The 12740-nt window shown below is 42.0% G+C and overlaps 1 protein-coding gene across 1 annotated transcript in view; it reads right to left on the bottom strand.

Annotated features, from left to right (window-relative positions):
* LOC117881237 (rho GTPase-activating protein 7-like) overlaps positions 1-9553 on the bottom strand; it is a 33825-nt gene extending 24272 nt beyond the window's left edge. The window contains exons 1-2 of the mRNA XM_034778214.1: positions 9156-9553; positions 2464-2535 (exon numbers count right to left, since the gene is read on the bottom strand). Coding sequence (XP_034634105.1) covers positions 2464-2535; positions 9156-9168 — 85 coding nt within the window. The 5' untranslated portion in view covers positions 9169-9553. The remainder of the gene's footprint in view (positions 1-2463; positions 2536-9155) is intronic.
* Positions 9554-12740: the final 3187 nt, after the last annotated feature.

Below are 12740 nucleotides of genomic sequence, written 5' to 3' on the forward strand. Positions count from 1 at the left end.
CTTCCATTGCATGACCTCCCCCAATAATTTCCTGCAACTGTGAAAATTAAAAAAAGAAAAATTGAAAGCTTAAAAATAAACACTGATATTTGCTGGTTATTAAAAAAAAAAAAAAAATGAAGAAATCAAATTCTGCCAACCCCACTTATAATCTTTTGACAAGGATCATAATATGAACATCTGCAAAGAAGTTAAACAGTACCTGCCATCACAGTTCAGTTAAAGCTAGATAAAACTAAATATAAATATACACACATGCAAATGTCTAAGGACCCAATCCTCCAAGCAATTATATATGCGCAATTTTACACACATGCCCTCAATGGGATTACTCACATGCAGGGCCATCCCTAGAGGGGGTGCAGTACCTGGGACATAGGCACCAAGTTTCTAATCTGCCAGGGAGTGCTCCGCTCCCCCAGGTCCCGCCCCCACCCCTTCTCAAGGCCCCGTTCTACTTCTTTTCACGCCCGCCCCAGAACCTCCTGACACTGTGAAACATCTGATCCACAGCAGGCGCTGAGAGGGAGGGGGAGGCGCTGATCGGCAGGGCCTGGAAGCGGGCAGGAGGTGCTGGGGGAAGAGGGACGTTCTGGTAGGGTGGCTCCTCCTTGCCCCCTGCGCCTGTTGCTCACCTCCTAACCCCGCTTGCCCACCCGGCTCACCGCCTCATGATTTTATCGAAGTGCAGGGCCTCCCAAAGCGTGGGGCCTTAGGCAGTCACCCCAATTCGATGTACCCAAGGGACAGCTCTGCTCATGTGCATAAGTGTTTGCTGGACTGGGGCCTCGGTGTTTACAAGACTAGGCTATTAGGTTGCATTAAAACCAAGGTTCTTAGTTTTATTTAACTTAAACTGAAATGTGATGGCAAGTACAGTCTAAATTCTTTGTCCAAAAAAAACCATCAAAATTGCTAGAGTCACGATAAAGTTACGAGATGGCAATACTGCCTACATGTATTTATAAAACTGGAATTTCTTGCAAAAAAAATCTTGTCTATGGTAAGGACCTGCCCACTACACACAGCCTAGACCAGGGATTGGCAACCTTTGGCCCGCGGCCTGCCAGGGTAAGCACCCTGGCAGGCCGGGCCGGTTTGTTTTCCTGCCGCGTCCGCAGGTTCGGCCGATCCTGGCTCCCACTGGCCGTGGTTCACCGCTCCAGGCCAATGGGGGCGGCGGGAAGCAGCAGCCAGCACATCAGCCGCTTCCCGCAGACCCCATTGGCCTGGGACACTCTGCTTAAACTTTAATGAGATCAACAAAACATGCAACACCTGAGTAAAGTCAGTTCTCCGGTTTAAAAGTATGATTAAAGTTTGACAGCCCAGATTTTGAAAACTACCCTCCCAGATCAAGGAGCCTGCTAGTTCCACTGGCAATGTTCTTCTTGGATTCTTTTATTGAGATTTAAATATCAAGTGAAGTCAGAATACTGGATTCCATCCTCAGGCTAATTCAGAGAGTATTATACAATATGGTACACTGAGTATCTACACAAAATCTAAGGTTGCATATAAAACGCTAGTTTATATCTACTATCTATTTCAGTCTGACAAAGGATATCATGAGACACCACATTTTAAGGCATATGACTTCCAAGCTTAGCTTTGACTATTTGATTTCTCAATCTTAATGTTGCAATCACTGATTTGTTTGCTGGTCTATTTTAAAGAAAGGAAGTGTTGCCAGTGATGTTTGTAAATTCCTTGATCTATAGCTATTTGGTTTCACGTCAACCCAGCTATCCTAAATCAAAAGTTTCAGCTGATAAACAAATATTAAAAAGCATACTTCTAACGTGCACACATAAAACTGCTCTGTTTTTAAATGTTTATAACTTCAAAATGACAATCATTTTTTCCAAACTTAGCATAATCCTTATAGCCCAATAACACTATGAGAACAAGCTGAGACTAAACTTATAATCTATTTGAGACATTTCTGATTGGAAGAGTATTTCCTCCCCTTAAAAAAGTGATTCAAACAACTATGTTCAAGCGTTTCTGGGAGGGTGGAGAGAGAGCTTGAGGGTAAAGAAACAAAATGTGGAAAATTTCAGCCAAAAAGGAAGGAGATTTTAATAGCTCAGAACTTTTTCGAAGTAGGGAAACTGAAATTCAACCTGAATTGCAATCTCTGCTACCAGAGCCTATTACTCATATTTGCTCCTTCCCCCTCGACCCCATCTTTTTTTTAAAAAAGGCACTTTACTTTGCTGCTCAAACATTAACTTAAGATATAGTTTCCATGCGCACAACTCAGCTGCATGTTTTGTTTGTTAAACTGGATCAGATTAAATTTGTATGAACTGGTTATAACAACATGGCTGTGCTTACAGTATAAGTGTGGTCAGATGTACTAGGCTCTGAAAGTGATTTTTTTTTTCCTCTCTTTTTTTTTTTTTTTTTTTAAAGGGATTCCAGTTGGATTTAATATCAGCTGTACGGATCATACTGTACCTTCAAATAACTGAGCATATTGGGGGAAACCAGCAGCCCTCAGCCAGTCACAGGCTTCTTTGGCTTCAATTTCTGTAATAAAACAAAAGGTTGACTTTCAGTGGTTAACAAAAAATTTAGAGATCAAGCAATTGGGGTGACTTTTATTAAATAAGCGAGGTTATTCTGTATGACTCCACAAAGGTGGATTCCTGAGGAATCCTACATATGCGAGTTCTGCTAGTTTACCATTTGGCATGCGTACACACACGCACAGTATTTATTCCACCGTGTAGATGCAGCAAACATACAAATATGTTGAAAGTGGGGTACATTTGCTATATAGTGTACCAGTCTACATCATCCATCTGTGAAAATCTTTTGCTCTGAAACATCTGTTATATGTTGGAATGAACAAAAAAGGATATATGATACATATGTCCAGTTACTGGTCCAAGATATCAATGGCCAGTCACACGTACTGACTCTTAGGTATGACAGCAGGACATACACATAGCAGAGAATACTACTTTATTAGTTAAACTGGAAGACCAGCACATTAGTAACATTGAACACCACTTACTAGTTCTCAGTAACAAGAATTTGCCCCAGTATAGTACCCGTTGGTAGAGTCTTAATATTTTGTTCCTTGCCCACTATCAATTCCACTTGGCAGTTACTTCAGAACAACAGATATCAGGAATCAACTGCTCATTTTATAGCAATTATGGCCAATATTATAACATTCCCACAGGAGCAGAGGCAAAGCATAACCTTACAGAAATACAGAACACTCACCAGATGCCTTAAAAATGTAAACAAATTTAGTATACTGTTGGAAGAGCACATACCAGCTGCCTCTAAACCGTGCCAATATTGGAAGTTACTGGTGTCTGTTGTGGAGGGGAGGAACCCTGAACTGCACTTTTCTCCTTCCTAGGGATACTTCTAGTTGAGTTATGAGTACAACCAAACTGTCAAGGCTTGCCTGACACACAGACAGTCCCTATACATTTTCCTCAAATCTTTAAAAAGAGCTTCAGAATCTGAGATATTAGACTGAAGGAACAAAGTGGTTTGCTCTACTATGTTTTCTAAACAAAAAAATGCATTCCATACATTTATACATAGGAATGCGTAGCCTGATTTTGCTTGAAATATTTAGCAGTAAGTTACCAGTTTAGTAAGTTGAAGGAATTCATTTATGTATTTCTAGTTTTGTCATGAATTTACTGCTTTGCTTCTTCTTCGTAAAGTGAATTTTGAATCTCTCAACCCTGAATCTGTTTTATTACTAAATGCAAATAAGCTCAGTTTGATTAATTTAGGTAATCCTATTGCAATGCACACCCAAGCAACCATTTTCATCTTCAAGTAAGGAGGTAGGTTGAAATGACATTTGTTTTAAATAGAGTGATGCACTTCTCTCCATTTTTAAAATTTTTCACAAATACTTATTTCTACCACTATGCCAACTTCACCAGTCTAAATACACCATTGCTGCTGCTCTCATAATACACATTTCAGGTTCAACTGCCCCCAGTTTGCACATAATTTTATCAAAGCATAGCCTTTATTAACAAAATCAGGAACAGATTGATAAATCACATGCACATTCATAAATGACATACCTATAATAAGGGAAAAGAAGAAGAATAAATCTTTAGGCATTAACTTTACTAGGAAAAAAAAAGTTTTGTTCTTAACTCGAGCTGTCTTCACTAGAATTTGCCCTTGTGTTAGGTAAAGCCATTTGTAGTTTTCACACAAATTAGCAGGTCAAGGAAACCCTAAATTCATCATAGTCTTTAACTCAACCTGCTAACTCTGCAAAAAGTAAACTATGCCCTGCCTTGTCTTCATTAGGACTTTAACTCATGTTAGTTAAGCACATCTTTTTTCCAGTGAAGACGGAAGAGTCTACATAGTCCCATAAATGTTAAATAGTTTCCCAGGTTAAAGTAACCCAGAGCTTCCTTCTGAAACTACAGCTGCATTTCCACTGTGAATTGAATCAAGAAAAAACTAATCCAGGAACCGCAGCTTAAAAAATGTTTCCATTAGTAATTTCTTCATCAGCTAATGATCCTGGACACAATGACCTTTTCACCCCAGTGGTAGTCCCTTCGGGACAAGGTTAAGGCAGCTTCGGAAAAGTTGTACCGCTGCCACCTCTATTCTGTAGCTAAATGACCTTCTACCTTCAGGTATTTCAATGCAGCACTGTACACAAAGGTTACATACACTACAAAGTTCTTTACTTTGAATAGCTTCATCTTGGCTTGCTGCCTCTCTGTTACCAGGCTTCTGTACAGGAAGCATCAATACACTTCTTACTCTACATCTGTTCCAATGTTAGAACTTTTGAAACAGTCTAGCAGTTATTATTTCACTGCTAGAAATGGTTGCCAAAATGCTCTAAAAAGTCTGTGGATGCCACTGACATCCAGGGAAGATTTAGGTGCAGCTCCTCTTAACTCTAATGGGAATTAAGATAATTGGAAAATAGAGTCCCAGCTGTTTAGATATGATCTAAGGACATTCCCCCCCCCCCCCAAAAAAAAAACTGTACCAATATGATACTAATCAACCTGAGAGGAGGCAATAAACTTTATCAAAAGGAAAATTTGTGTTGACCTACATTAGATTCCTGATGTGCCAGGCTAGTTTGTGGCCTGACAGCAAGGAACTTTAAGACATGCGATGTCTGAAAGGCTATTTTGGTAGCAATGGCATACATATTAAATACCCAACTGATGTTTTCTATGGATGCACACAGAGTGTTCCAACGCTCCCAAAGTGTTAACACCTGAGAAAAGGGAAATACTCATGAAGGCATGGCACTGTATCGCACCAACAGCATAGGATCAAACTTGAGCACCAAGTATTAGAGATGTAACAAGGCACTTATAAATCCTGGTTTAACTGAGCTACTGTGATCATGAATATTATTGCTCTGTAAACTACCACAGTGCTTCAAAAGTGCAGCTAAGAGACACCAAAGCTCAGTGAGGACTAAACTGGAGTCAGAGATATCTGTTTATGTAGAGCAGAGCCCATCTAGTTATTTAGCCTGTTGAAATGGTCACCCATGTGTTACTTTTTGATCAGGGAAGCAGCCTAGCCTAGTAGTTTATGCAGAAGAGACATGAACTCTTGACTTCTAATACCTGCTCCGTCCCACGGCCACTTTGCCCCTCCCAGTCTCAGTTCTCTTGAACTGTGAAATCAAGAAATGTATTTTATCTTAAAGCGGTATGGGGATTAATAAATATTTGTACAGTTCTTGTAACAGGTGTACAAACTTTGTGTGTTAGCCACTATCAATAACTACCAACCTCACTAAATTGTTAGAATTGTTTTTGCCCTTATACAGTTACACAGATACTACAACAGGATCTATCAATAGACTTATTGACCAACTTTTTAAAATAGATATGCTAGTAAACACAGGATGATTCTAACTGCTTACTCTTTTTTGATGCCAATATTGCTGCTCAGATGCTTGTAAGGAAGGAGTCAGCCCCTCCTAAATAGAAGCAGGAAATGGGAGATCCTTTGAAAAGCTGGCACAGGAGTGACACTCCAGATTGTATTACAATTACATCCTCTTTCTCAGGATTGAGCAGAAGGCAGATTCCTAGAGATCGTACAGCATTATTTGCATATAGTATGAAATACCAGAGTGACTCTGACATGGCAACTCCTTCTCACACATTAAATACACTGTTTGGTTTTATAAATATTTAAGCAGTTGGAAAAATTTCCATTTCCTGCAAGCCCCATTAGTTTATCAGAGATTAGAGGCAGCACTTTAAAGTTAGCTGTTTTTTCTTGAGCCAAAGGTGAGAGGGTCACTGCCAAATGTTTATGGGAATCAAAACACAAATGCATGACCTGTGCCAATTTTCCATATAGGATTGTAATATAGGCTGGTTATCACATAACCAAAATTTAGAAGGGATGATTAGGTCCAAAAACCAAACAAATGCTCACATTAATATGAATATTCATGTTTTTATTAAATTGTCAATGAAGATTTGAATTTAAACATACCCTCTGCAGTGTTTGCTGACCAAGAACAGCAGCCCTGTGCTAGTATAGGAAAGGCAGAAAATGAAACTAACCAGAAAGAGCACATGAAACAAACTAGTCTAATCTCAGTCTAAAATGATGAAATACTTCATGTAAGCAAGCAGTATGATTGTTAACTAGTACTTTAGAATTTAAAAATATCTTAAATTATTAAAACAAAGTATTAGTAAAAGGTAAGGATATTTGTTTAAAACTACAGCATATAAATTTATGCTTGACAGTATTGCTGCAATATATTGAACATAAAACTCATTCTTAATGTATTGTTTTGGGGTTTTTTTAAAACAGTTGTCCCTCACTACCACTTTCCTGCATTTGAAAAGTGTAACATCTCCATTATCAAGATCAAGGTAAACGCACATCTTTCACCTTCATTGTGTCACAATGTAGTTTGCCAGTTTTGATGGATAAGAATTAGATGGTGATCGGGGTTTAAGAAAATTGAAGGGGGAGGGGTTTTTAAGTCTGAAATTGTTCCAAAACCTTGCAGATGGTGAACATTCCTGCTGTTTGCAGCAACTCCATACCAATTATCCCAGGACTCTCCATTTCAGCAGCACTAAATTGCATAAGAAATCGCTATGAAAAGTAAGATTTACTCAACACTCCCAGCTCACCAGGAAGCCTAGCAGCATCTCCTTACTCACAGCAGGTACAAAGGAGAGAACAATTAGTGTAGAATTAATTTTAACTTTACATGATTAGGCTTGGACACCAATTTGTGAGGCTACAGAAATAATTCAAAAGAGTTTTGTTCCCTCTTGATCCTTGTGTGACACGTGAAGGATTTTTTCCATAATACAATAATCTTACTATGACAGCAAAAGGCAAGCCAACAACAACAACACCACCACCACCACAAAATACAGCAAAGCAGTTGGCTCCAATACTAATCGGATGCTGCTGCCTCCTTCCGTTATTGGTAATGCTGAATCTATTGTCCTTCTCAACCACCTCCATCTACTCCAGAACTGAAGTCAACATGCATGGGACATGCTTGGCAGCTGCAGCAGCCAGATGCCAAACTCCGGAATGCATTGTTCCTATTAGCCTATCCCAGCACCTACTAAGCTAACAGATTCTTCATGAAGCCTTGGTTTCATTGTGGGCTGTAATTCAAGCTGTTGAGTGGACTTTGGGGCTGATCCAGGTTGCAGATAAACTTATTAGTCCTTCCTGACATCCTTGGTCTGTATTCCGTGTTGCATCTGTAAAATTTCATATCAGTTGTCCATAAACTTCAGCTCCTAGGAAGCCAATTCCAATTTGCACATGTGCTGTGAAAAACACGTCCATTGGACTAGATCCACCCAAATCCCAGTGTATTGCCCAGCTGTACTCCAAAATCCCAACAGGTATCACAAATCAGATTTCTAGCCTCCAGCAGCACCACAAATGTATTTACAAACACTTGTAGCTCTAAACAAAAAATTATATCACACAATCCACTTAACTACTGGATATAATTGTTTCTGGCCATTCACCTCAATTAAAAGTGTATGCCCTCAAATCCTTTTAATAGTTCCTTTTGCCCTAAAAAAGTACATTCTGTTTTCTCTGGAGTACTGCTGTCCCTGTTTCTGTATCACTGCCTGATGGCATATACACTCACCCGCATTACAACGCTGTCCTTGGGAATCAAGTCTTCCAGTATACCCCAGAGACATAATTATTTGCTCTGGCTCAGCTTTGCAATCAATGTCTCAGTTGTAAACTCCCCTGGAACCATATGAATTTGAGCAGCACCTTGTGCATTACCAATGTTAATTGGAGAGTCCCTACCAAATATTTAAACCATAATCTCCTGGCAAGGTGCGTGTGTGGGGGGGGAAATGCCACCCCCTTTACACATACCTATTTACTTGTTTTGAACTGAATACATTTGAAGTGTAAGTGTCCTGTTGCAGTTATAAAGAGGATGATGAGGTTTTTATTTGTAAGTGAGCTAAAGCATAGTAGTCACCTAACTGCTCTGTGCCTCAGTTTACCATACAGCATGTATTGCAGGAGAGACACAATCAGTGAGTTCAAGGTCAAGATGGTCTCTGAAGAATCTAGGCCACTGACCTAGATGCTTTAAAGACAAGTTGTTTAGCGGCAGAACAACACCAGGGAAAAGAAAACCTACGTTCTCACCGGGCCTGGCCACAAGCCCGACTGCAGAAAGACTTCAGCTAACAGGTGAAAAACTGGGGAGTGCCCAACTCAACCCACCCCCGACCAGCACACTGGACTGGAGGGAATTAAAGGCGGGGGTGCTATTCACTAAGGTTAGGAGAAAGACACACACACACCCCGCGCGCACCCCACAGCCATCACCAAGGCAGGTTTCTGCAGCAGAATTACCACCGTCTTTGCAGGGTGTCGGTCAGAGCCCCGCCAAAGCGCGGAGAGCGGGCGGGACCGAGTCCCCGGCCAGCCAGCGGAGCACCAGGGACAGCCCCAGCGCGCTGCGCTCGGAGCGCTCCCCGGGCGGCTCACCCAGCGGAACACCGAGCCGCTAGTGCCCAGGCGTCCTCGGCCCGGCCCCGGGCGCCAATCGGTCTCGGTCCCGCTGCTCCCCTCCGCGGACATTCCCCCTTCTCCCGCTGGGCATCAGCAGCCGCCCCGCCACTCACGTGTCACTATCATCCTGCCGGCTCCCCGCCGCGGCTCGAGCTCTTCCCAGCCCCGGGCAGCCGGAGCCGCGCGGCGAGCGCTGCGCTGCTCTTGCCCGCCAGGCACGGCGCTTGTGGAGTCCTCCAATCCGGGGCAGAGGGCGTGGGAGGCGGCCTGGGCTCCCCAGCGCTGCTGGGAGGGATCCGGCGCAGCGAGCTGGCCACCTGGTGCCACCACTACTGAGGGGGTGAACAGCAGCTAGGCTCCGTCCGTGTGTCCCGGGCTCTCCCCCTCCCCCGATCCTGGGGGCAGCTGCCTCGGCAGCCTCGCCGGCTCCTAGCCCTGAGCCAGGGGACAAAGGGGTGTTAAGTGTTAATGAAATTAACTTCACTACCCGCGTGATTGAGGCTACAAGGAAGCCTAGGCAGGCTCCTGTTACCTACCACTGCTTTGACAGACGGCTCGCACCCCCCCTCCCCGCCCCTTTCCGGGTTTAACTAGAAGCGGAGAGTGATTTATCTGTAGAGAGGAAGCCAGAATCCCTTCCCCTCCACTCGGATCCTTGCCCTTCAATGGTCAACAACTCCAGCATGGATTTTTTTCTGCTCGCTGTATGATCCTGGGGCGTGCACTATCATTTATTAAGAGCTGTAACAATTGCTCTTAGGAATTTTTTTTCCTAATAAATTAAAATTAAGTTTCACTTAAGTAACTACATGCAGTGCCATGTAGCTATAATGCACTAACCAGGAAGGTTGTGCTCAAAAACTGGTACACCAGTATCCAGGGCCCATGCAAGGAAGTTTCACACCCTAGGGGGAACGTCCACCTTGCGCTCAGCCCCACCCCCTGAAGGTCATCAAGTCCCGTGCCTTCACTAGCAGGACCAAGTACTGATTTTGCCCCAGATCCCTAAGTGGCCCCCTCAAGGATTGAACTCACAATTGAACTGGGTTTAGTAGGCCAATGCTCAAGCCACTGAGCTATCCCTCCCCTCTGCTTCCCCTCTGTCACATGGGTATCATAATGTAATTTGGCACTCTCTTGATTGTGTGTTAAAGAGATGCAGACAGTTTAATCATCACTTCACACTTCTGATTTCATTTTCCCCTACAGGCTGCTTCTAAGATTAGTATCTAGACTGCATCTGCATTAGAAGTTTTTCCTTAAAATTTCCCAGTATTGTTACCAGCAGCACAGTTGTCTTAACCTCTTCATTGTCTACTCCTGATTAGAGCTGGCTTACACAACAATGACTGCAACACTGGCAGCCTATTGCCACTAGTGCTCCCACTGTTGTTCCAATTGTGGAGCTACACCTGTGGTAGTGCAATGGTGTAATATTGTAAGAAAACGTCTAGGGCAGATAGACCAAAGATTAGAGTGGGGAAGTTTCTATACTTTGTACATTTGAGAGCATTTTGTGTATAATCATTTTGCTGTTTCCCCTTTTTGTGAGGATTTTTCACAAAGCAACAGTGGAGAGAGAAAATATTGTTTCAAAAAGGAAATGCAATTGTAACCCCCCTTCCCCCCCCCAAAAAAAAATTGGTTGCGGGACTAAAGGGCAGGTATAGTACCTGAAACTACTTTTCTATTTTAAGCCGTCTAGATTTCAAGTTCATACTGTCCCTTTAACATAACAGACTTCCAACGTACTTTGCCAACAGTCCACGCAATAAGGGTCCACATATTACATATTGACACGATTCATCATAGTGCTTCCCATAAACAATAATTTTATGCCCATATATTAAGGAAGATCAGAGTGCTATAGTACCAATAAGTCTATGGGGGAGAGGGTATAAATATACACACACAATTTCTGAGGAAGTCACCAACCCAATACAGCTCATCTGAGGGAATTCTGAACAGCCCAGGCACAAGGCTTTCAAATATGCACCAACATGTACTAGGGCTGGGCATGTACTGATACCCCTCAGTCAATATTAAAGACACAAATTAATGTGCCATGGAGATTATATTGGGTCCTATTTGAGATGATAATTGTAATTGCACTGGGATTGCAATACATATGTTAAATGAAAATTAGAAAGGAAAGTTAACATTACTATTTCAACCAATACAAGCTAGGAAACAGATGAGAGACAGTCTATGACTCTAGCTAGACCGTGTCAATATCTGTTCAGGTATTACATAAAGGTAAAAAAGATACTGAACAAAAACAAGAGTGTTGTTTTTCTAAAAGAGCTGCTCTAGAAATTATTTTGGCCTGTGTTATACAGGAGGTCAGAGTAGGGATAGATCTACTTAAAACGCTGCAGCGGTGCAGCTGCACCAGTGTAGCACTTCAGCGTAGACACTGCCTACACCAATAGGAAGGCTTCTCCTGTTGGTGTAGGAAGTCTACTTCCTAGAGAGGTGATAGCTAGGGAAACAAGAAATTCTTCCACCGACCTAGTGCTGGTCTATGCCTGGGGTTAGGTCGGCACAGCTACGTCTCTCAGGGGTGTGGATTTTTCGTACCCAAGAGACATAGTTATACTGAAGTAAATTCCTAGCATAGACCAGGGCTAGCTGATCACAGTGGTCCCATCTGGCCTTAAAATGAATGAATCTATAAACTTAGATACTATGATGTAGCAATTTCCTTGTTCTTGTCAATTTATAATTCCATGACATGGTACATATTACATGGATTAAGGATATAGGATCTCTCAGGCATGTTTAAAATGAGTCACTAATAGCTGCAACACTACCCAGCTGTGTTCAGTTTAGGGCCAAGTGATTCTGTTTGCACCCACTGAGAATTAATTGCCACAAGTTCCACAATTTATTTGTCTGATGTAATTAACATGCCAATGACCTCAGCTCTAGTTGGGTAGCTTCATATTCTGATATCAGTGCCCTGTTATACTATTCTAATATGACAGACATTACACTAACAGCTTACACCTGTTTCTTGGAGGAAATCTATTGCACAAAAAGATTCAGCTGTAAAATGTATCAAATTTATCAATTAAGATCTGTTAGTTTTAAATCAGGTTTACTCCCTTCACTTTCCATCAGATATAGGTAATCTTTCTACCATTGCAGAAATTCCAGATTTTGAGAGAGGGTATTTTACATGTCAAAGACTTTTCATTTGAACAGCCCCAGGCAAGCTCTTGTTGATTTTCTCAGGGCGTCTTGCACCTTTTTTGGACCTTAAGGTGCCTTGTGTGGTCACAGCTCTAAAAAAACCAAAACAAAACACCTCAATGACAGGTGTAGCTCTTAGCGCTCCAACTTGCTGTGCTCAGGGGGTGTTTTTTCACACCCCTGAGAGAGAAAGTTGCAGCGCTGTTAATTGCCAGTGTAGACAAGCCCAAGATTTAGTTAGTCATCACAAACTAAAAGATCCCAAGTTGTTGGATCTGAAAGGTGGTAGTGGAAAAATCTAAAATCTATCAGTACAGTGTATGGTAGCATGATTAATTACAAATCTGGGGGAATTAGGAGACTTGCATTCTATTCCCAGTTCTAATGAGTGACTTACATGTTCTTAGACAGGTTTCCTTGGACTTTTGCAAGAGATAAACAAGATTTGGGCTCATGATTAAAACCCACTTTGGGTCCCATCTACACTGCCAGACTAAACCATA

This window comes from Trachemys scripta, chromosome 8 (assembly GCF_013100865.1).
Source record: "Trachemys scripta elegans isolate TJP31775 chromosome 8, CAS_Tse_1.0, whole genome shotgun sequence".
Classification (NCBI taxonomy): Eukaryota; Metazoa; Chordata; order Testudines; family Emydidae; genus Trachemys; species Trachemys scripta.